Raw genomic sequence first — 20,589 nt, forward strand, 5'->3', positions numbered from 1 at the left:
AGTTTTAAAGAAAACAAGACTGATATAAATTTGTAACAATCATACCATCATCATCTGATTTTATTTTCTTTGCTTTAGATGTTGCTGCTCTCCTCTTGCTCTTAGGGACCTCTTCCCCCTCGTACACCGTACCCAGCACCTCTATCTCATCCACAGTGGGATCTGACTTCCTGCTCGCCACTGTAATACACATGCATCAATGCTTCAGAAATTGTCCCTAACATGTAACATGTAAATAATCATAGCCACTTTTTAAAAAATTAAGATTGTTACAAATGGAAGGTTGACTGAATAAAATGTCTTAAATACCATGTTTTATTTCAGGAAAAATGTGTGTGCAAGTGTGAAGAAATGCACTACACACCATCTACCATATATTGATCATTTCCCCCAATTTAATAGGTTACCTCGTAACAGAATATAAAAATGTAATTCTTGTGCTAAAATATTATTTGTAGACAACAAAACATCTATTTACACCACTCCCTCAATAACTTGTGCCCTGATAACTCGAGAACCCGCTTATAACGCAGTGTCAGGTGTGGATCCCATTTTTTTAAACCTGAAAATACCCCCAAAATGTATCACTATTTGTTAAACTTGAAGAAAATCGCGATCAAAATTGGTAACGGAAACTTTGATGTATCGCTCGTTTTATCGTTGAAAACGGTAGATAGGACCAAAAATTTTAATCAACACTATGAAATATCAAATTTAAAAATAGCTCATACAATTTTTTACATTTTCTTTCCAAACGACATTCATAGTACACCGCAATTAACAATATGTAAGGAAATTTCGATCAATGAAGATGTCACTTACGTCAAGTGGAGGCAGTACTTTAAAAAATAAATACAAATTAAATAATTTTTTTTATCAATTGAAATTTGTGTTCTAGTTCCATCTTTCAGTTCCTTTTAAGTGCAATCTTCATAAATGCAATGTGTCCTCATGTAATTAAACGTAAAATGCGTCAATCTACCGTAACAGCTATGTCTGCAAGCATTTCTCTGAGAACCTAATTTAGTGCTGACTGTGTTTTAATAACTGACTTGTGGAAGTATTTGTTGTATTGTTGCACTGAATTAAAAGCTGGCCTCCTTTGTATTATCACGTTAATTATGTCTTTTGAATTAAAAAAAAAGGAGGTGGAATAAAAGAAAAGTTAAAAGGCACACAAATCGGACTAACTTAAAATCTAGTGGCTTCAGTCATATGTCGGGTGAACTCACTTCATTTGATCAATCGAACACTGTAATAAACATTATTGTGTATGTAACAGAAACTACCTTAAATTAACCAACTATTTCATAACTGTGATCAATGATAACAAGGCAGCCAAGTGAAATGAATACTTCATAAAATACTGAGCTTGATTTCACAGATACGGACCATTGTGGGCAAGCAAGTTTCAGAGAATTCTTTAACTGGCATTTAGAGATATCCTCAAGGATGATAAGAAATTGCATTATTACTTCCACTGAAATCATGACATTAACATTGCACTAATTGAACAATAAAAAATTGAGTTTCAACGTAGACGTGTCACCAAATAAATGTCGCATGTTTTTGAAAAAAAGGAATCTTGTTTGGTGGTGTATCAATAGTTAGTCTAGTTCCCAAATTATGGACTAGCAATTTGGCAAGATACTATTAAACACCACTACGGGAACCAGACTCATCAAGAAAACAAAAAGCAAGGATGTAATACACAGATTTTTCGCGCACACGTGATGGTTGTTCAAACCAGATGGATTGATCTTTCATATGTTGGATATTTGTAAAAAAAAATGTTATTTAAACAGAATAATGAACAGCTTCATTAGAAAAAGTGCATTATTAAAAATTATTATCAACGTGTTTGTAAAATGAGGATTCAGTCATCAAACAGCCCAGTTCCATAACACCCCCCCCCCACGATTTTCTCGATGTCAAAGCGATTTTTTTTCTCTCAATTTTTGGAGGTCCCTTGGTAACTTACGCTTCACTTATAATGCAGTCTATGTTTGTGGACCCAGTTGTGCGTAAGTTATCAAGGGAGAGGTGTATGTTCCTATTAGTTATGGCATGCTTTATGTAATAAATGGGCCTTGTTCAGGTACATCAGGCAACAAACCAAATTTCCATTGGCACATCTCCAAACAAATTGAGCTGTTTGCAAGTCAGAATGAACGAATGAACAAATAAATAAATAAATAAATAAATAAATAAATAAATATACTGGTAGGAATAGCCCATCAAAGTGTGAAGATACTAAACTAATTGAAAGACTGGAATCACTATTTTGTTTCACTAATATCATGTATGAACCAATTTCAACCACAAGACTTAACAATAAATAAAGATTACAAAGAAGAATAAAATCACACTTCCACAACTGGTATGCTAGACGGGTCCTCAAGATCACCAGTGAAAAGACACCAGTAGTGAAGATCAGTGTACTACATAAGTTAACAATAAAACCTTATCAATTAGGTCAATTCATGCTGAATGGTTAATTCCAGCTTATGCAAAAAATGTGTGAATGATTGGACCTAACAATCCACAGCTCAGAGAAAGCTGTGTTTTTTTAAAAAAAATATTCAATTTCAGGATTATCTACCAGACAAACATTCATGTGTCCCAGTAGATCTGAATGACATGATGTTGGGTTTAGTCTCTATCGTTATTTATCTCACAAAATACTGATTTAAGCCAGGAAGTGGAAATTACAGCTACCAGATACTGTATACATTCATGTGCACTGAATCAATACAAAATGCTTTATAATTCTTTTTCTTAAAATGTCTACATAAAGAAACATATGTAAAAGCCAATTTTTTAAATACCACATTGCAGTAACAAGTTCACTTATCAAATAACTTTGCTGATCTCTAGGAATGTTTAGAATGAAAATGAGTTTAGGGGCTAATTTTCTAATGGGTCTTTAAATTCATGGTCAAAGTAACATCAAGAACCATGAAAACCAGAGCATACACAGTATATAGTCCTACCCACTTCTATATATTGACATCACTTATGTCGACAAAAAATGCCAAGTCCCAGGCCCATGGTATATTACTACTACCAAATTTTTCATGCTTATGGTAACCATGTTGATAGAAACCAATGGTCCCAAATTGAACAAATCCTTTGTTTCATAAAAGTTTATTCTGACAAGTTGCCAGTTTCGACTCATACTTAATGTACAAAAATATTTGATGATTGCTGCCACATTAATAGTTATTTGTTTCATCCTCCATATTTTGCCTTTTGATGCAACTTCAATAATAATGCAGCCTCATCAAAGCAAGCTGGCTACAATCTACAATAAAAATGCACATTTCAACAAAGGAAATCAGCACCAAACTCAACTAAAAGCAAGTTGGCTATAATCTTCAATAAAAATGCACATTTCAACAAAGGAAATCAGCAACAAACTCGACTAAAAGCAAAGATGTTGGTGATTGGGTCCACATTAGTATCTTTTATTAATACAATATGATGCAAATTTGTGGAAAAACTAAATAACCATATCTGTACTATTTATATATAACACTGAATAGATAACATTATTTCATGTTGTCAGAACATATCATATTTTATTGATAAAACATCAAACTCCTGTACTGGAACACATTTATTATGCAGTGAATGTTTAAATTTTTCATAAGAAAAAAGTAACTTCATGTTTATGATAGCTACCAATGGTGGCATAAAATGCAAACAAAATTTAAAATCTCGTGAAACTAAATATCTGTTCCTCAAGGAAGTTAAATGTGTATCATCTTGCAAAGATGTTTGCGAAATTTTCATTTGCTGATGGGTCTTCATTTCCCTATGAATAGACTCATCCACTTTGTAGCCTCAGCAATATTCCATTTGTTTCTTGCTGACCAAAATCTGGGCAGATTGTACATGTAGCACGTATACAACTACTATCCAGCTGCAGGCTACAGTGAATGTCATAGTGAATTGTTTAGTGACATGTGTTTCTTGACAATGGGCGATAGATCAAACAAGGAATACGTGGAATAGAGATGACATGAAAGATCATGTGACATATACTTAAATTCACAGATATACATGTACAGTACTTAATGCAATATTGATTATATCACACAAAGGTAACACAAATGTAAGGTGGCAATACACAAGTGTATTTCAAACTAGTTTTGTCTTCATTTAATCAAAATGTCCACTATTTATTTCCCCTCCATATAAATCCTACTGAGGGCATGTCATCTCTTACAAATTTCACTTGGAGCTTTTTTCTCAGCCCTCTGCCCCACCATCAACACTTATTTCGATATCTGCTTATGTTGAGAATATTATTGCAAGCCCAATGACATTGAGATAAACAGGTAATACTGTATATATAAGCAAGCACATACACAAATTCTGTAATTTCAGCAGGAATATACCCACCTTTTACAGGTTCCTCCACCTTGTTCAAGTTTGGTGGAGGTTCATTTTCATCACTGATAAACACAACGTGTGGCTCCACATCTGGTACCCTTGGTTCAAGCTCTAGGGTTGGAGCTTGCTGTGAGGATTGAGATTCACTGATCGACAGTTCCAGTGCTTCCTGTAGCTCCATCTCATATATGTTGTCTTTTAATGAAGGCCTGGGTAGAAATATCAGAGATAAAGCTGAATTTGTTGTGAAAGCAATACTAAATCTTGCTTCTTTTATTTCACACATAATATGATCACCACACCCTTAATGCTAGTGGATCTAGCTGTTAATTGAGCTTCACTGCTACAATATAATGCTGACACAATACCTTCCAGGGTTTTTCCTAACATTTCTGAAGGAAGCTCTGTAGCCTTTGGAATGGGCAACACATGCACATAAATGAGCTAAACGGAGATTTCAAAATAAAGAAAGAAAACCGAGACAGTAAAAAAGAAAAACAAGACAATGTGTTTTAGTAAGCTAAACACAAGCATGTTTTAATGTCATAAAACAGTCAGTTGTTGTTGTTGCAGGGTTTAATGCTCTTTTTCAAAACATGATAGGCTATACATGGCGGCCAGTATTAATGGTGGAGGAAGAACCCAGGAAAACGCCGGAAAGAACCACCAACCCACGACAAGCTACTGGCAAGCTTACTCACATACCCACATTGGCCGAATCCAAGACTCGAACCCACGCAGACAGAGGTGAGATGGCAGTGATCTGTAATGGAAAGTGCTTTGGACCACTCGGGGCCCCTAAAACAGTCAGTAAGCACATTATCAAAAAATTCAAATGAACTCTTGTTAAGTAGTTTCTGCGACATGTCATAAAATCTAGCACAGCAAATATTTCATATTTTCCCATCAAAGAACTGTGACGAACACTGATATTGTATTTTTCATTCTTGCTGGAAGCAATAAGGCAAAAATGAAAACCCTTGTCATCAGACCTTCTGAAGGTTTTGTCATACTAATGTATATGCTAAATATTTACTTGATTTTTTAAACATAGTCACCATATTTCAAAAACATCAATTATAGAAAGGAATCCCTTTGCAAAAACAATACCCACTGCATACCACTCAACATTTACAGATTTTGGTGACAACTCTGTCCAGATGAGTATGTTAAACGAAGATTAAGTTGATAAAGAAAACATGACTCCATAATTTCTATAATGCTAAAATCTTGTATGACAGAAAATTATGTTAAAATTACATTGTTCAATCATTGCTGGGAGTTACATTAAATTGCATAAAATCATAGTCGATAAAAAATTCTGGGCAAGTGGCAGAAAATTTTACTTACACAAATTTCTCAACATATCCCAAACTGCTGGCCAATGGAATTTTTACACCTCTGTAACCACTGATTGATTTTAAAAAAAAATAGTTGGGCATTTTTTGACCAGTATTTACAGCTGTCATTTTCATGATTTTATTTTGCATTTGTTTTGTAATTGGGTCTGAAACTGAGCTTAACTAATTTTCTCTCAATGTTGGAGGTTAGGAGAGTCTGAAAATAAATTGATAAAATATCCAGAGAAAATGTTTGTAATGCAAATAATTATTTAGTTTATCATCTTATAAGCTTAGAAATATATACAAATTTATGATTATTTTCCAATGTATTGCAGTGGATGGATTTTCATTGGCCATGGTACATGCAGGCATTTGGAGCATACCCAATACTATTTAGTGCTATCTAAAACTGTCAGACAAGAGTGGTTTTCCTTTGGATAGCGATATTGACACCAAAGCCCATAATTTGTTATTAGTTACTAATGGAGTGGCAGTGCATGTTCTTTCAGGGATGTAATTTTGGGGACGGCTTGGGTGAGAGTGTCTTGAAATATGAAAATAATAGAACAGATTTTCTCAAATACTACGCTGGTGGCTAATGAGCTATATGCGTATTGTTTAAAAATAAAATCCTGGTTCAGTGTTTAGCCTTTGTTGACCTGTCAAGAGGGCAGTTTATATACCTCTGTCCCTCTGTAATGATTAAGATTTGTTAAATTAAAAGGGACAATGGCAACACAGGGTTGGAAACGTCCCTGGATATGGTGCAGCAGTTAGGAAAATTCATTGTGTTGAGTAGATAACATAATGGATCTAAAAGCAGAAATACTGTCCATTCTTTCTCTGATAGAGGTCTCGCTAGCATTTTTAAAGGAGTCCAGGACTCCTTTCTTGGTAAAAATAGAAGTCCCACCAGCAGAAGTTGCAGTCCCCAAAAGTATACTAGGCATACAAGAAGCGACTAAATGTCAGGATGAAAATAACCAGTGGTTAACACTGAGTTTAATTTTTCGAATTCTTTACACCACTGACATGTAACTCGTTTGCCCATTAAAGTGAGACTGATTTTTGTCAATTCAAGTAAATTCCACATTCCAAACACTAAGCCAGGCATCACACACTTCCTTATACTTGGCTACTGTTCCATCCAAACTCTTAGTTCTAGCAGCTTCAGCACTCTTCTGAATGTCATTACAATCTTCATCAATTTGCCGCTTAACCCCAAAATACTTATCCAAAGTTTGCAAACTGCATTTTGGATAAGTCTCAATGTATCTTGATTTCGAGGTCACATGCACTACTCTTTCTGCTACAATAGGAAACAAACACAATATTGAAAACGAAACTTGTTCTTTTGATGTTCTCTTATAATGATCACGTGTACATCTCTGGGTCTTCCTGCCTCTGAATTCAGTCAATGTTAAATACCAGCCCATTTTCCCACCACTCAGCAGCTAGTCAGTCTTTGAACTTGCTGCCCAGCTACTACATCATGTTCTTTTCATGTACTTTTATAATGACAACATGTAAGTCTGGGATCCTTTCAGCCATTGAATTCATTGTAAATATCAGCACCGCTAAAACGATCAATTGATCAACACATTTACACACTAAGCGAATGGTTGAAGCAGGACTGGCAAGTTTTTGAATTTGCTGCCCAGCTATTGCCTGCGTAATGAGGACTTCTGAATAAGATATTTTCTGCATCCCAGAGATGAAGCTGTGTAAAATGTGCAATATTAACAAAATATCACCGTGTATACCCTTTTCCTTCATCTTTGCCTACTAGTAAAAATAACTATATGATATATTGGTGGTTAAGCTTGAACACAAGACAACAACTACTATATTTCAAATCAAAAGTATTAGTCAAGTTCACATTGTGTCACTAAAAAACAGAATAAATGTGCCACTGTTAGATTAACTAGATCTCTCCACATGAGGCTATTTGTTTTGATCATGTGAACATGAAGCTATTTGTTTTGATCATGTGAAAATATGGTATCAGTGTTCACCTGACTTCATATAGCAGAGTGCAATTGAGGAAGCAAACAAAGCAAGGAACCAGACTAGTGGGAATTCTAAAGAATGACACTGATAGAACAGGTTGAAGACAAAATTTTGGAGGGAGCAGGAAGATTTCCTCAAAGGATGCATGGTAGTCCGAGACTTCCTTGGACACCAGATCAAGGAAAAAGCCATGACCATCATTGGGCAAGTGATGGAACAGTACGGTGCTGGCATGTGCTGCCTTCAAAGGTCCATTACTGGATACTGTGGGAAACCTGATCAATAAATCTGGTGCCAGTTGTTCTAACCAAATACTGGGTGTCACCTGCATCATTGGGAAAATAGATCACTGGCACTGGTACTGGAATGGAAGAGGCCAGCTGACATCTGATTCTGAAGTCCAGTATTTGCTATCAAGGGACAGAAAACCACACCCGTACTGGGCTACATATGTCTAAGTCTGGTCTGTGTGGGCCACTGAACCAAATAAGTAATGGTCAAGTTTTTGTGCCGGCATTTGACCATGGTGGTGGTAAAGATGGCACTAATGTTATTGAACTCCATTGTTCACAGAGAATTCTGGGTATTTTCTTGATCAACAACTTCTTGGTTTCTAGTAACTGTAAAATAAAAAGTAAATTGACAAGGTCTCCAAAATGCTTTCTATCATGACATGTACTATTATACATTTTATATACTTTCTTGTTTATTGCCATTACTTTTATTCATTAGTTCGAGCGGGGCCCCAAGCGACCGAGTGGTCTAAAGCGCTCACTATTACAGATCACTACCTTTCTCACCTTTGTATGCGTGGGTTCGAGTCTTGGGTTCGGCCAATATGGGTATGTTAGAAAGCTTGACAGTAGCTTCTCGTGGGTCGGTGGTTATTTCCGAGGTTTTCCTGGGTTCTTCCTCCACCATTAATACTTGCTGTTATGTATAGCCTATCTTGTGCTTGAAAATGGCATTAAACCCCACAACAACAACAACACTAGTCTGAGACACAGCATTGGCATTAAACATCACAATGTTGCATCCAGGAATTTACAAGCAAGGGGTAACTCTCCCACATCCTACCAAAAGGGGGTCAGGGGGTGGGGCTTACTTGTCAAAATGCAACTAGTACTTGCTAACTTACCATCTAAAGTGAGTTCTGAGTAAATAATCTCCCATCTTTTCTCCTTCTACAGCAGCTTACAGTTTTTCCGTAAACAAAGGATTCTGATGCTTCTAACTAAATAAACATTAGCTAGTTAAGTCTAACAGAATCAAGCTTGTTTACTGAATCATTATGTGTATTGTTCTTACAGCTGAAACCACACTCACAATCAGCAGTTTGTAATGGTACACAAAGAGACAATTTTGCAAGTTTCATGAGATTTGGGAATTCGTTTTTATGGTGCAATACAAAAAGCTTTAATAATGTCTGGCTGTGATCTCTGGGACATCTCTGCTGAAAAATCCAAGGTTTCACAACACTCCATTCTACTCTAATCTAATCAGGAACAAGTAGGTCCTCGCTCACAACTTATATGGTACTGCAGGAAGATCCTTACCCTAAATTCTTTATTCCATGTGATTCAGCCTCATTAGCAGAAATGACAACTCCAAACCTGAAATACGGTGGACAAATTTATAGGAAAACTGATTTCTTCCTCCAGCTTTACTTCAAATTCATTTGTATCTTATCAAACTCAAGCCTGGTTGATCTGATAAACCTCCAACTCAAGCCTGGCTGATCTGATAAACCTCCAACTCAAGCCTGGCTGATCTGATAAACCTCAACTCAAGCCTGGCTAATCTGATAAACCTCAACTCAAGCCTGGCTGATCTGATAAACCTCCAACTCAAGCCTGGCTGATCTGATAAACCTCAACTCAAGCCTGGCTGATCTGATAAACCTCAACTCAAGCTTGACTGATCTAATAAACCTCAAATCAAGCCTGTTTGATCTGATAAACCTCAACTCAAGCCTGGCTAATCTGATAAACCTCCAACTTAAGCCTGTTTGATCTGATAAACCTCCAACTCAAGCCTGTTTGATCTGATAAACCTCCAACTCAAGCCTGGCTGATCTGATAAACCTCCAACTCAAGCCTGGCTCATCTGATAAACCTCCAACTCAAGTCTGGCTCATCTGATAAACCTCAACTCAAGCCTGGCTCATCTGATAAACCTCCACCTCAATCTTAGTTGATCTGATAAACCCCAACTCAATCTTAGTTGATCTGATAAACCTCAACTCAAGCTTGGCTGATCTGATAAACCTCCAAGTCAGGCTTGGCTGATCTGATAAACCTCAACCCAAGCATGGCTGATCTGATAAACCTCAACTCAAGTTTGGCTATCTGATAAACCTCAAGCCTGGCTGATCTGATAAACCTGCTTTTGTCCAGGGCTGAGCAAATCCCATAGCCCGACGTCCCGGACTAGTCATTTTTGAAGTCGGACAAGTAAAATTTTCCAAGTCACTAGTCCAGGACAAGTGCGTTTTAAAAAAGTCGGGCTAGTCCTTATTTTCGTGCTTTAATCACTATATCTGTGTTTATTTGGCCAATCATGCCCTCTGGGCATACTGAATACTTGATTCTACCCCTCTTAGTGTATACATTTACATCCTTTTACCGCTTTACTGCATATTGGGCTAAGCGACCAAATTAACGGCAAATCAAAACACGTCAAACAAAAGAAAACCAGTATGATCAATTAGCAGTGTTGTAAGCGGTTTTGTTGCAATGAGTTTACTCAATCTAGATCATAACGAGCGGCTCACTATGATTTTAATCCAGCGAGTCAGTGTAATTAAATTAATGAAAGGTACTTTACCGACATCAGCGTTGGTTTCCTTTATGAACCGATTAAATGACAGTAATGATTCTTTAATTAAAATTGATTATACAGATGATTAACTTCCACGTACGATATTGTGTTTGAAGCGAAACAATTACACTAATTAATGAGTTGTTTCAGATCATATTTAAAAGAGAAAATTGATGTTATGATCACTTTAGAAGTAGTTGTCAAGCAAGCTGATAGTTACTCTGTGGATAAAATGAGTTTGCTAAATTATTAAGGTAATAACGGTGATTCGGCGAAGGTAAATTTGTTTGAAAATGGAGGGATAAAATGTAAGACGGATACCGAGTGTGCGGTAGCTATTTCTGAGTGTGAACGAGGATTTAGTTCAATGAACTTAATCAAGACTTCTTTAAGGAATTCCTTAAACCAAAAGAGTTTACAAATGCTAATAAACATTTCTGGAAATGGACCAGAGCTTGAGGACTTTAACCCAGACACAGCTATCAACTGCTGGCTTAGTGCTGGTGCAGGTGGCAGACATATACATGGACATATTTTCAAATCCATCAGATAAAACATATATACATGAACCTGAAGAAGCCAAATGTATAACAACCAATGTTTTTGAAAAATTAAATTCTTTTAAGAAATAATTACGTTGTATATCATTGTATTTTTCTTTGTTCTTTTCTATGGATTAAGCACATACGTCTCATCAAATCTCGGCAAGTGATTACCATTTTGAGACCAGTGAAAAATAAGGTGGAACTAGTGATGAATAAGGTGGGACTAGTGAAGAGAAAGGTGGGACTAGTGAATTTTCTGAAACCACTTGTCCTGGACTAGTGGTTAAAAAAAAAATTTGCTCAGCCCTGTTGTCATCAGAGTACAATAAGTGCGTTTGCTCCAGGTGCCAACATTATTGGAATGACGTATACTTTAACCACTGCCTGACTGTATGTACTTCATCAGAAAAAATCAGTTTTCTTCTTCAGTTTGCTTTTTACAAATAATAAAGGTGAGACAGAACATGCTTTTCAATCTCGCATAGTGACTTTACATAAACACAGTGCCTGTCACAACACTAAATTTCTGATAATATAGAGCAGACGTGTGTGTCTAAATGCCAAAAGACAACGTTACAATACACCATATTATGGTGAAATTAATTATATTAAATTCATGCGTATATTAACAGCTAAATTTATTAGACTGACTGTAAAACATTCTGACATAGTAGCGTGATCTCAATGAAAAAAATAAAAATTGAGTACTAGTGTACTTAAGCAGTGTGGTGGGAGATAGCAGGAGCTTTACAAAGAATTATATAATAAATATAAGACATTTAAATTCAATAGCAATCATGTAATAAATCTATTTAAAATTTCTCATAACAATTTTATTCAGTTTTTGGATATCGGTTATGTAAAAATATATAAGTGATGGTTTTAGAATACATGGCTAAAATTCTTTTCCAATTAGATGTTCATACTTTGCTGCTCTGACAGCTATCTGCCAGAGCACTGTCTGCACTTGTATTTATAGACTCCTATTCACATCACATGACCTTAGTTAGCCAATCAATGTTTGTCCTTTTCAGGGTTAGCCATGGCGGTAACAAGTCAACTGTTCAAACTGCATGGAAAAATCCCTCTAAACACAAAATTTAGACAGAATTAAGTTGTCCTCTCAATGTCCCGTGGTGTGCCTTTTTACATTTAATCTTACTTACATATTCATACCTATGATTAAGCAGAAGTGAACGAAACGGACAAGTGAATTTCGATGTGAATCGAGCGAGAGTACAACGTACTGATGATGCAATTTGGTCGTAATATGGTTAGAAACAGACCCTATCAAAAGCATAATATATTTGCTCATTAAAGTAAAATAACAAGTTCTACATAGGCAAGAACTTTCTAACTTATTGTTCAACGAAAGTCTGACAAAAGAAATGTGATTCTTTGGCCAGGCACTTCGATTCCATCACTATCCTGCATCTCCACTGTTTCGGTAACAAAATCCACCGGATGGTTCAAGTCACCAATTTATGGACTAACATCATGTTTCTGGCTTTGATAATTCCAAAATCATGGAAGGTAAGACATTTTATTACCTAAACTATTCATGTGAAATTCCAGCACGACACACACATGGTCCAACATGCAAATGAATATGGCACAATAACTGCTAACATGCAAACTTCTTTCCACTTAATGTTGATGTCCCAGGCTTGTAGAACTGTTGATGTCTTTAGATGAATTCCTCGACAAATTCATTAATACTCATGACAACGGCGTGACAGTATGAGGATCAGAGCAGGGTTTTATACTCACATTTAGTATAAAACACAGAGTAGAGATTTAAAAGAGATGCAGATGGAGATCTAAACAATGGTGGGTGGGTGGCATACATTCAGGAATGGAAGTAGCTCAGATATGGTAGATGTTTTCAGTGACAGATAAAAATGACATGATCAAATATGCCAAAGTCTCGTAGGTCAAACATCATCTCACATCTCAATGTTAAACATCAAAAAATCTTCATGCATTAATTGGACAATGTTTGTGCATGCAAAACTCCATTCACAATACCATTAAGGTATTACAACACAGTGAACTGCCTCATGTTTTTCTGACTTTGTTTCATGTTTGTACATTATCAGTATTAGTAATATTATTGGAAAAGTAATGTAGTTTTTAATAGTGCCAAGTATTTTGGTTTGTTGAGTTAGGTATTACCAGAAAATTGGGTTCCAGTGAGATGGCAAGTTGCATCATAATTTTGTTCATCCTCATTCTCCATATATCTCAATGTAGTGTTAATTGTTTAGTGGCCAATGTAACAATGATATTACAGTTCTGATGGCAAGTTGCATCACAATTTTGTTCATCCTCATTCCCCAAATTTCTCAGTGTAGTGTTAATTGTTTAGTGGCCAATGTAACAATGATATTACAGTTCTGATGGCAAGTTGCATCATAATTTTGTTCATCCTCATTCCCCCAAATTTCTCAGTGTAGTGTTAATTGTTTAGTGGCCAATGTAACAATGATATTACAGTTCTGATGGCAAATTGCATCACAATTTTGTTCATCCTCATTCCCCATATATCTCAATGTAGTGTTAATTGTTTAGTGGCCAATGTAACAATGATATTACAGTTCTGATGGCAAGTTGCATCATAATTTTGTTCATCCTCATTCCCCCACATTTCTCAGTGTAGTGTTAATTGTTTAGTGGCCAATGTAACAATGATATTACAGTTCTGATGGCAAGTTGCATCATAATTTTGTTCATCCTCATTCCCCATATATCTCAATGTAGTGTTAATTGTTTAGTGGCCAATGTAACAATGATATTACAGTTCTGATGGCAAGTTGCATCATAATTTTGTTCATCCTCATTCCCCAAATTTCTCAGTGTAGTGTTAATTGTTTAGCAGCAAATGTCCATCATATTATAGTTCTTATTTCTTACTTATAAAAAAAATGTTCACAAAGTCCCAATCATTTGCGTCTCATACAGTATGTGTAAATGTAGCTGGTACTGGTATAGAGTTTGACCTCTGTAACAATCTGGTTCCCAATGCTTTATATGCTAATGGTATATTTAGCTCTGAGTACTGTTTGCAAAATATGGAACCAGATGAACACACCACACATAAAAAGAATGGTAAATTATCCTCAACTCTAGGAAGATGTTCTGCAATGTAAGCATAATATTGTTTTACATTTGATTGAAAAGCCACATCTATTGAAATTCAGATCAATGTAAAAGGTTTTGAAATATGTACAGATGTAAATCATGGCAGATGTAAATTTTGACTAGCAGTAACTTAAAACTTACTAAATAACCTTCTCTGTGTTAGTTATTGATGGCCAATGCAGAATTATTCAAACTCAAGAATATGGAAAACAAACTTTTATGGAACAAGCTTTTAAGACAAATAAAAATAAGATTGCACAACACTTGTTATGAAAACTAATGGAGTATACTTCCCTGTCATAAGCAAACTCAGCTAGATGCATGTGAAGGTAGGAACTGTCTAATTACAGGATATGTTGCCGATCCCTCTACTGAAGAGGAGACCACTATCATCTGACTTCCACTTGATAAGCTGGAGTTGTTTTAGCAGTTTTATTGTTAAATCAAACCAAAAGATGTATCTTTTTTTTCTTCACTTGGAGGACGGGTTTTTTCAGATAGTGAATCAGCTTCTTATGATCAAATGTCTTGGGAAATTGAGACAATTTATCAGAGACTTTCATACCTGTTGTTTACTCTCTTTTTCTTTTCATTTGCTGTTGGTGCTGAGTCTTTCTTCTTCTCATTCTTCTCTTTGCTTGAAATCTTCTGCTTTTTACTGGGTGGAGGAGTGCTGTCCCTAAAATCATCTGAAGTTAGAATACAGATGCAGTAAAGGTTTTCAGAAGCTCTGTCAGTGTCTGATATCATTCAAAGGTGTCTTCGAATGACATACAATAAATACTTGTAAATAAGACTCAAAATCCTAAACATGTCAGTGATATTCAATTATGTTCTCACCTTTCTCATTCTCTAGTCCTACCGGATGTAAATGGCCTTAATGCCAACTGGATCATGAAACAGATTTGTGTATAGCTCCACACTAAAACATATTATATCAAATGAAGGTTATCAGAAATTATGGATAAAGAATTCAAATTTTCGTATTATCAAGGGTCAACTATCAGCAATGCAGGTAAATAAATACAGTTCTCAAAAGTTATCTACATACTATGACAGGATTAAAATATATCTGCTTAATATAAACAACTGGGGGCAGGAGATTAAGAACTATGGTCAATATCATGGATTATTTCCCATTCTTTCCTTCAAGTGATAAGAAAGTTTTGTTCTATGAGAAAACAAACTGATTAAATAACAAATTAATCAAGAACTATTTCAAATTGTACTTAATTTAGTTAATATGTACAGATCTTGTCCATAATAAAACTCATGGATATCTTGATGATATGACCCTTTTTACCAAGTTTGACAAAAATATGATCAGATATATTTACTGAAGTGTGGACATATTCAAGCAAACAGATGCAAGATCACTTCATCAGTATGCATGGATCTTGCTCATAATCCTACCCATCAAAGATCTTTAAGTCGGTTTACCAAGTTTACACAAAACTGGATCAGAAATAGTCTCTGGAGTGGGAACAAAATCTACCAATCAACTGCAAGATCACCTCTTTAATATGAGTCAGTCTCACTCATTACTCAACTCATACGAGATCTTTAAAGTCTGGTCAGAATCAATTAAAAAAAAATATCTCTTGAGTTAACAAGCTCAACCAATCAGATGCAAGGTTGCCTTATTAACAAATATCATTCTGGCTCACTAATGAACTTGTCCAAAATCTTAATATATAACAATATATTCCAAGTTAGATCAAAGTCAGATCAGAAATTAAGCCCCTGAGCGGTAATATGTACTTTATGACCATGGTTTTCTCCAGATCACAGGATCACAAACCAGTCACATTCCCTGAGTCAGACTCCACTGATTACTAATTGGCTGATATTAAACCATGGAGCAGTCAGATATCATAATCTTGCATTGCATCTGAGTTTTAGTGAGAATTGTTTGAAATCTTTGGGCCAGGTACCATTTTACCATCAAATGTAGTGCTATGGCAGTGCTAAGTCCTTCTTAGACTGAGTTACCTCCCATTGGTAGGATAATGTCTATCCTACCAATGGAAGGTAACTCAGTCTAGGAAGGACTGCAGTTAACTACTAATATAGAGACACTTTCTTGACCAGAGTTCTCATTAACAACCAGCTGGCATAAAAACCTATTTTAAAAAATAATAACATTGTAGCCATGTAATTTTTTCAACTCTGTAGCATATTTGATGCAATGACCCAGTATTGTATAGCATAATCTGAACCAACCACTCCAAAAGACAACGACTGCACAAAGGGTCATAACTTGTCAAAAGGGACAAATTTTTACAAAACTCACGAAAGACATGCAGTAATACAATAAACTGACCAATGAATGGTAGAGTAAAAAAACAAACAGTTATTGAGTTACGAGTGTACCAAAATGTAAATGAACAGATAGACATGTCAAAAAGATAATGAGAACTGGGTTCCTGCATTTTGGGACACAAGGCCATAACAATTACAACATAAAAACATTTTAAAAAAATGACATTTTTAGATGTAAATGCAAACTAAACATTCTCTACCATCAACATCATCTCCGTCACCAAACTTTGAGTAGTCCACTGACTTCTTTGCTCTGTAAAAATGAAAAAAAAAATGCAATGAAGTAAAAACAGAAATACATTTGTCAATTGTTGCAACTGATGATGTCAGCAGAAATGTGTTCAAAATAATTCACTGCACAAAACTGTACACAAATTTAATTTTCATTCCAGCAAATGAAGATACAAAGAACCAAACTGAGGAATGCTCCGATCATCTTGAACCACAAGACCATTCAAATCCAGTAATCAGTAACAAATATTTTGAGGTCATTCATCCTGAGGCAGAAATATGGACTGTGCTGATATATACATTATTGATGTGACATGTTTTTATTGCATTTTTACCTTGATACACTGTTTGTTTCATATGCTTTTTGACAAGAAATATGTATGGCTCTGTTTATTTATATAGCTCAAACTACATGCTGCACTACCATTTTAGGATGAAGGGAATTCTATTCGCTGCTAGAATAAGGTTAATTGGTGCAAAACAGAGTGAAGAGAGGTCAACACATAAAATGATAAAAACAGTTGCTTTAAACATACTTGTTCACATATATTTGAGATAAATAAAATAATTCAGCAAAATTGTTAATAAGTTTTGTTTTGGCAAAAGATGGAAACAACATAAATGGTTTATTGTTGAAAACAAGTGAGAGACATTAAGGAATAGGCTTACTTCTAACTTTAACTGGATGAAATATGAAAAGAAATTGTTTCACTTTACTATCAGTCAGTAAAAAAAACAGGAAAATAATAATTTTCTTGTGATCAAGCTAGAAATGCAAAGAATTACTAACTTCTTTAAACTTTATGTGAGGAAGTTTCAGAAGGAATCTTTTCCGAACACTTGCTTTAAATGGTTCTACATGCACCTTTGAACAGAAAAAGACAAAGGATTCTGTATTACACATAATACAAAAGCTTCGTGATCTGAAAAGAGGTGGAAGTGATGGGAGTAGGGATGATGTTGTCTAAGGGAAATGATAAATCTACTTCCCTATTTGGACAAAATTACAGACAATGAGCAGCCATTCTGCCTAGTTTCATCCACCATGATGGGCAAAATCTGGGCATATTAGTACTACATGGCTAGTTAGTAGAATTTATAAAATCTCATATACGTAGCCCTTGCATTTCAAGATCTTAATGTACTTGTAAGAAAATAATATGCTGCTATGAAACTGCGATTGTGTACACAGAAAGCAGCCTAACTGTATACAGCACATTAGTTTCACATGCACAAATTTTTTGATGATTTACTGTTTATGTTGTTCCATACTATTGGCCCAAACTGATCTTTACTAAATACTATACATTTATTCATACAGTTCTCACTCATTATAGTGTCGTTCGTTAGAATACTATTCTGGATAAAATGCATTACCACTATGGATCCCATGACAGAAATTACGACAGTGTTCTTACACTGGCCTATAAAAATTACGACAATATGGGTTGCAATAAAACATCAAAACAATATTTCCTTTTTAAAACATTGTTGGTTTTTTTTTATTTGGAAACTCCCAATGATATTCACATATTCATTGTCTGGGAAACGGAATCATTTTCCAGTATCAGAAAACTAGACTTAAAATTTTTACTTGTTTGCTTGTATTTGTTAGTGATAGCTGAGGAAAGGCAAATACCTATTTCAAAATACTTTGGCAAATGACATTTTGAACTCTGTGGTCTTAAACTATGTAGCAGAAAAAAGCAAAAACCAAAACGTTTACTAAAATCAATAAATAATTTATTTCCCTATAATACAAAGTGAAAATTCAAAAGACAGTGTCGCGAATTAAAGTCAAAATATTTCTAAATGTACTATCACAAGTTAAAAAGAATAGAATGTTCTGAATTAATTCCATAAGTCCTGAATGTCTTGATGTGAAAGAAATAAAAGTACTTGCAGATTTTCTATCAAAAAATGTGCAGTGTCACTATCAGTTATTTAACACCTCTTCCTTATTCACTTACATGTTATACACTACACTGGTGTGTATTAATAAAGAAGAATGATCCATGAATAAGGAACTATCCCAGTTATGAGGTCATGAATCATAAACAAAATAACTCAAGACATGTGTGTTGACTCAAGAAATTTTAATTCTGACTCCTGATATTTGGTGTCATGGGCCAAATGACTTCTCATAGACAGATGTCTTTGGGTCTATAGCAGACTGCAATGCAGTAATTTTTCTTGAGCAACTGAGGAACAAATTTTGACCTCTTACAAATAAAAATCCCTTGAGTAAATCTAAAAACTTTATAAAATACGCATGGTTTCATTATTTCGGGCCTCAATGGCGGATAACCCTTTTCAACCCCCCCACCAAATATAAATCCCTGTATTTAGGCATAAATGTTCACACATGAAAATCAAATAAGAAACATTATATCCATTGATAAATTTAACAATAATAGACTTTAAGCAATGGATGAAACATCCAGGCTATTTGCATTCTAAAATTTTATGCAATATTTTAGGTGAATTCAAGGGAGACAAATGAAATGCAGAATGAACCAAGAATGAAAAATACCGATTTGATCTTCTTTCATACATGTCTCATCATTACATTAAATTTATCAATTCGCACACATAATACACGTTTAGAAAACTTGAAAAGTAGTTGATTATAGAGAAAAACTAATAATTTAAGACATTATGTCAACACCCATTCTGTAATCGTTAAGTCGAAGTTCCCTCCAAATTCCATTATAACTGCGCAGAATGCCCTACTAAACTCCCATTTCGAAATTCGATTCCGGAATGGAACATGCGGTTTCCAGGTTTGTGCACAAGTCCCGACTTTAAGGTAAACTCTGAATCTTCAATGAATAACGTTTTAAAACAAAATAGTTTTTAAATTATTACGCGCGCGCGCGTGTGTGTGTCTGTGTCTGAGTGTGTGTGTGTGTGTGTGTGTACTGAGTTGGTCCACCAGTATTCTCGGCCCATAACAACATCGCACTGCCGAAATCGACCCATTAAGTACTCGGCCAATAGGTCCACAATTTATATAATAGTAACTTACTCGGCCAACCGGTCCACGCTTTATAAACTAATAATGTGAATGAAATGACCTTTGTCAACGGTCATTTCCTAAACAAAATCGTTGTGCATATGTGCATAAACTCCAGTTAAAGTACAACTCATGCAATCATGTAGGCATTCAGAACATAATAATAATAATAATAATAATTCACTGAATCAGTTGTTGGTAGGACCATAAATCTGGCCAAACTGCCTCAGTTGCTTTGAAGCAAGTATCTCTCTGTTGGAGTAATCCGACCAATAGTGCTGAAATCGGGCCTCCACGTCTTCAAAACGCCCATTTACGAAAGAAAGCGACTGTTCCCCTCACTTTCTAATATTATTTTAGAACAATATTGTGTCGAACCATTAAACAAATGACACGTGCATGCTAAAATAGTTACAGTATTGTTTGCTGACTTATAAAAGTCAATCCGAAACTGACCTTGTTCGCACTTTATTTTTCAGTAATAGTTGTTACGAAACTATACGAGGTCAAATATTTAAGGATCACAAAAACTACAATTATAACGAATCCATTCAAAATCAAAGGTAATGATCACAAAACTACTAACTTTGGGGCTAAACAGATTTTATTATGGATCGACTTCAGAATTATGTATTATTATTTTACCATGAATAGAATATTTTGTCGCAACTGTTAATCTTGACGACAATGTGAACTTCTTCAGTATATGTCTACATACTGGTCTTCATTGGGAAATACCACGTGGTGCAATGTAACTATTTAT

The 20,589-nt window shown here is 35.2% G+C and overlaps 1 protein-coding gene across 4 annotated transcripts in view; it reads right to left on the bottom strand.

Moving 5' to 3' along the window:
* LOC149785572 (uncharacterized) overlaps positions 1-19,530 on the bottom strand; it is a 32,563-nt gene extending 13,033 nt beyond the window's left edge. For 3 of the 4 annotated variants that reach the window (XM_089979364.1, XM_089979363.1, XM_089979366.1), the window contains exons 1-6: positions 19,344-19,530; positions 16,780-16,832; positions 14,823-14,946; positions 9,308-9,364; positions 4,408-4,607; positions 46-180 (exon numbers count right to left, since the gene is read on the bottom strand). In XM_089979364.1, the coding sequence (XP_089835490.1) occupies positions 46-180; positions 4,408-4,607; positions 9,308-9,364; positions 14,823-14,946; positions 16,780-16,832; positions 19,344-19,366 (592 nt within the window). In that variant the 5' untranslated portion in view covers positions 19,367-19,530. The remainder of the gene's footprint in view (positions 1-45; positions 181-4,407; positions 4,608-9,307; positions 9,365-14,822; positions 14,947-16,779; positions 16,833-19,343) is intronic. The other variant, XM_089979365.1, reaches the window with a different exon arrangement.
* Between the last annotated feature and the right edge of the window lie 1,059 nt (positions 19,531-20,589).

This window comes from Sinohyriopsis cumingii, chromosome 13, assembly GCF_028554795.1.
Source record: "Sinohyriopsis cumingii isolate HCF-2022 chromosome 13, ASM2855479v2, whole genome shotgun sequence".
Lineage (NCBI taxonomy): Eukaryota > Metazoa > Mollusca > Bivalvia > Unionida > Unionidae > Sinohyriopsis > Sinohyriopsis cumingii.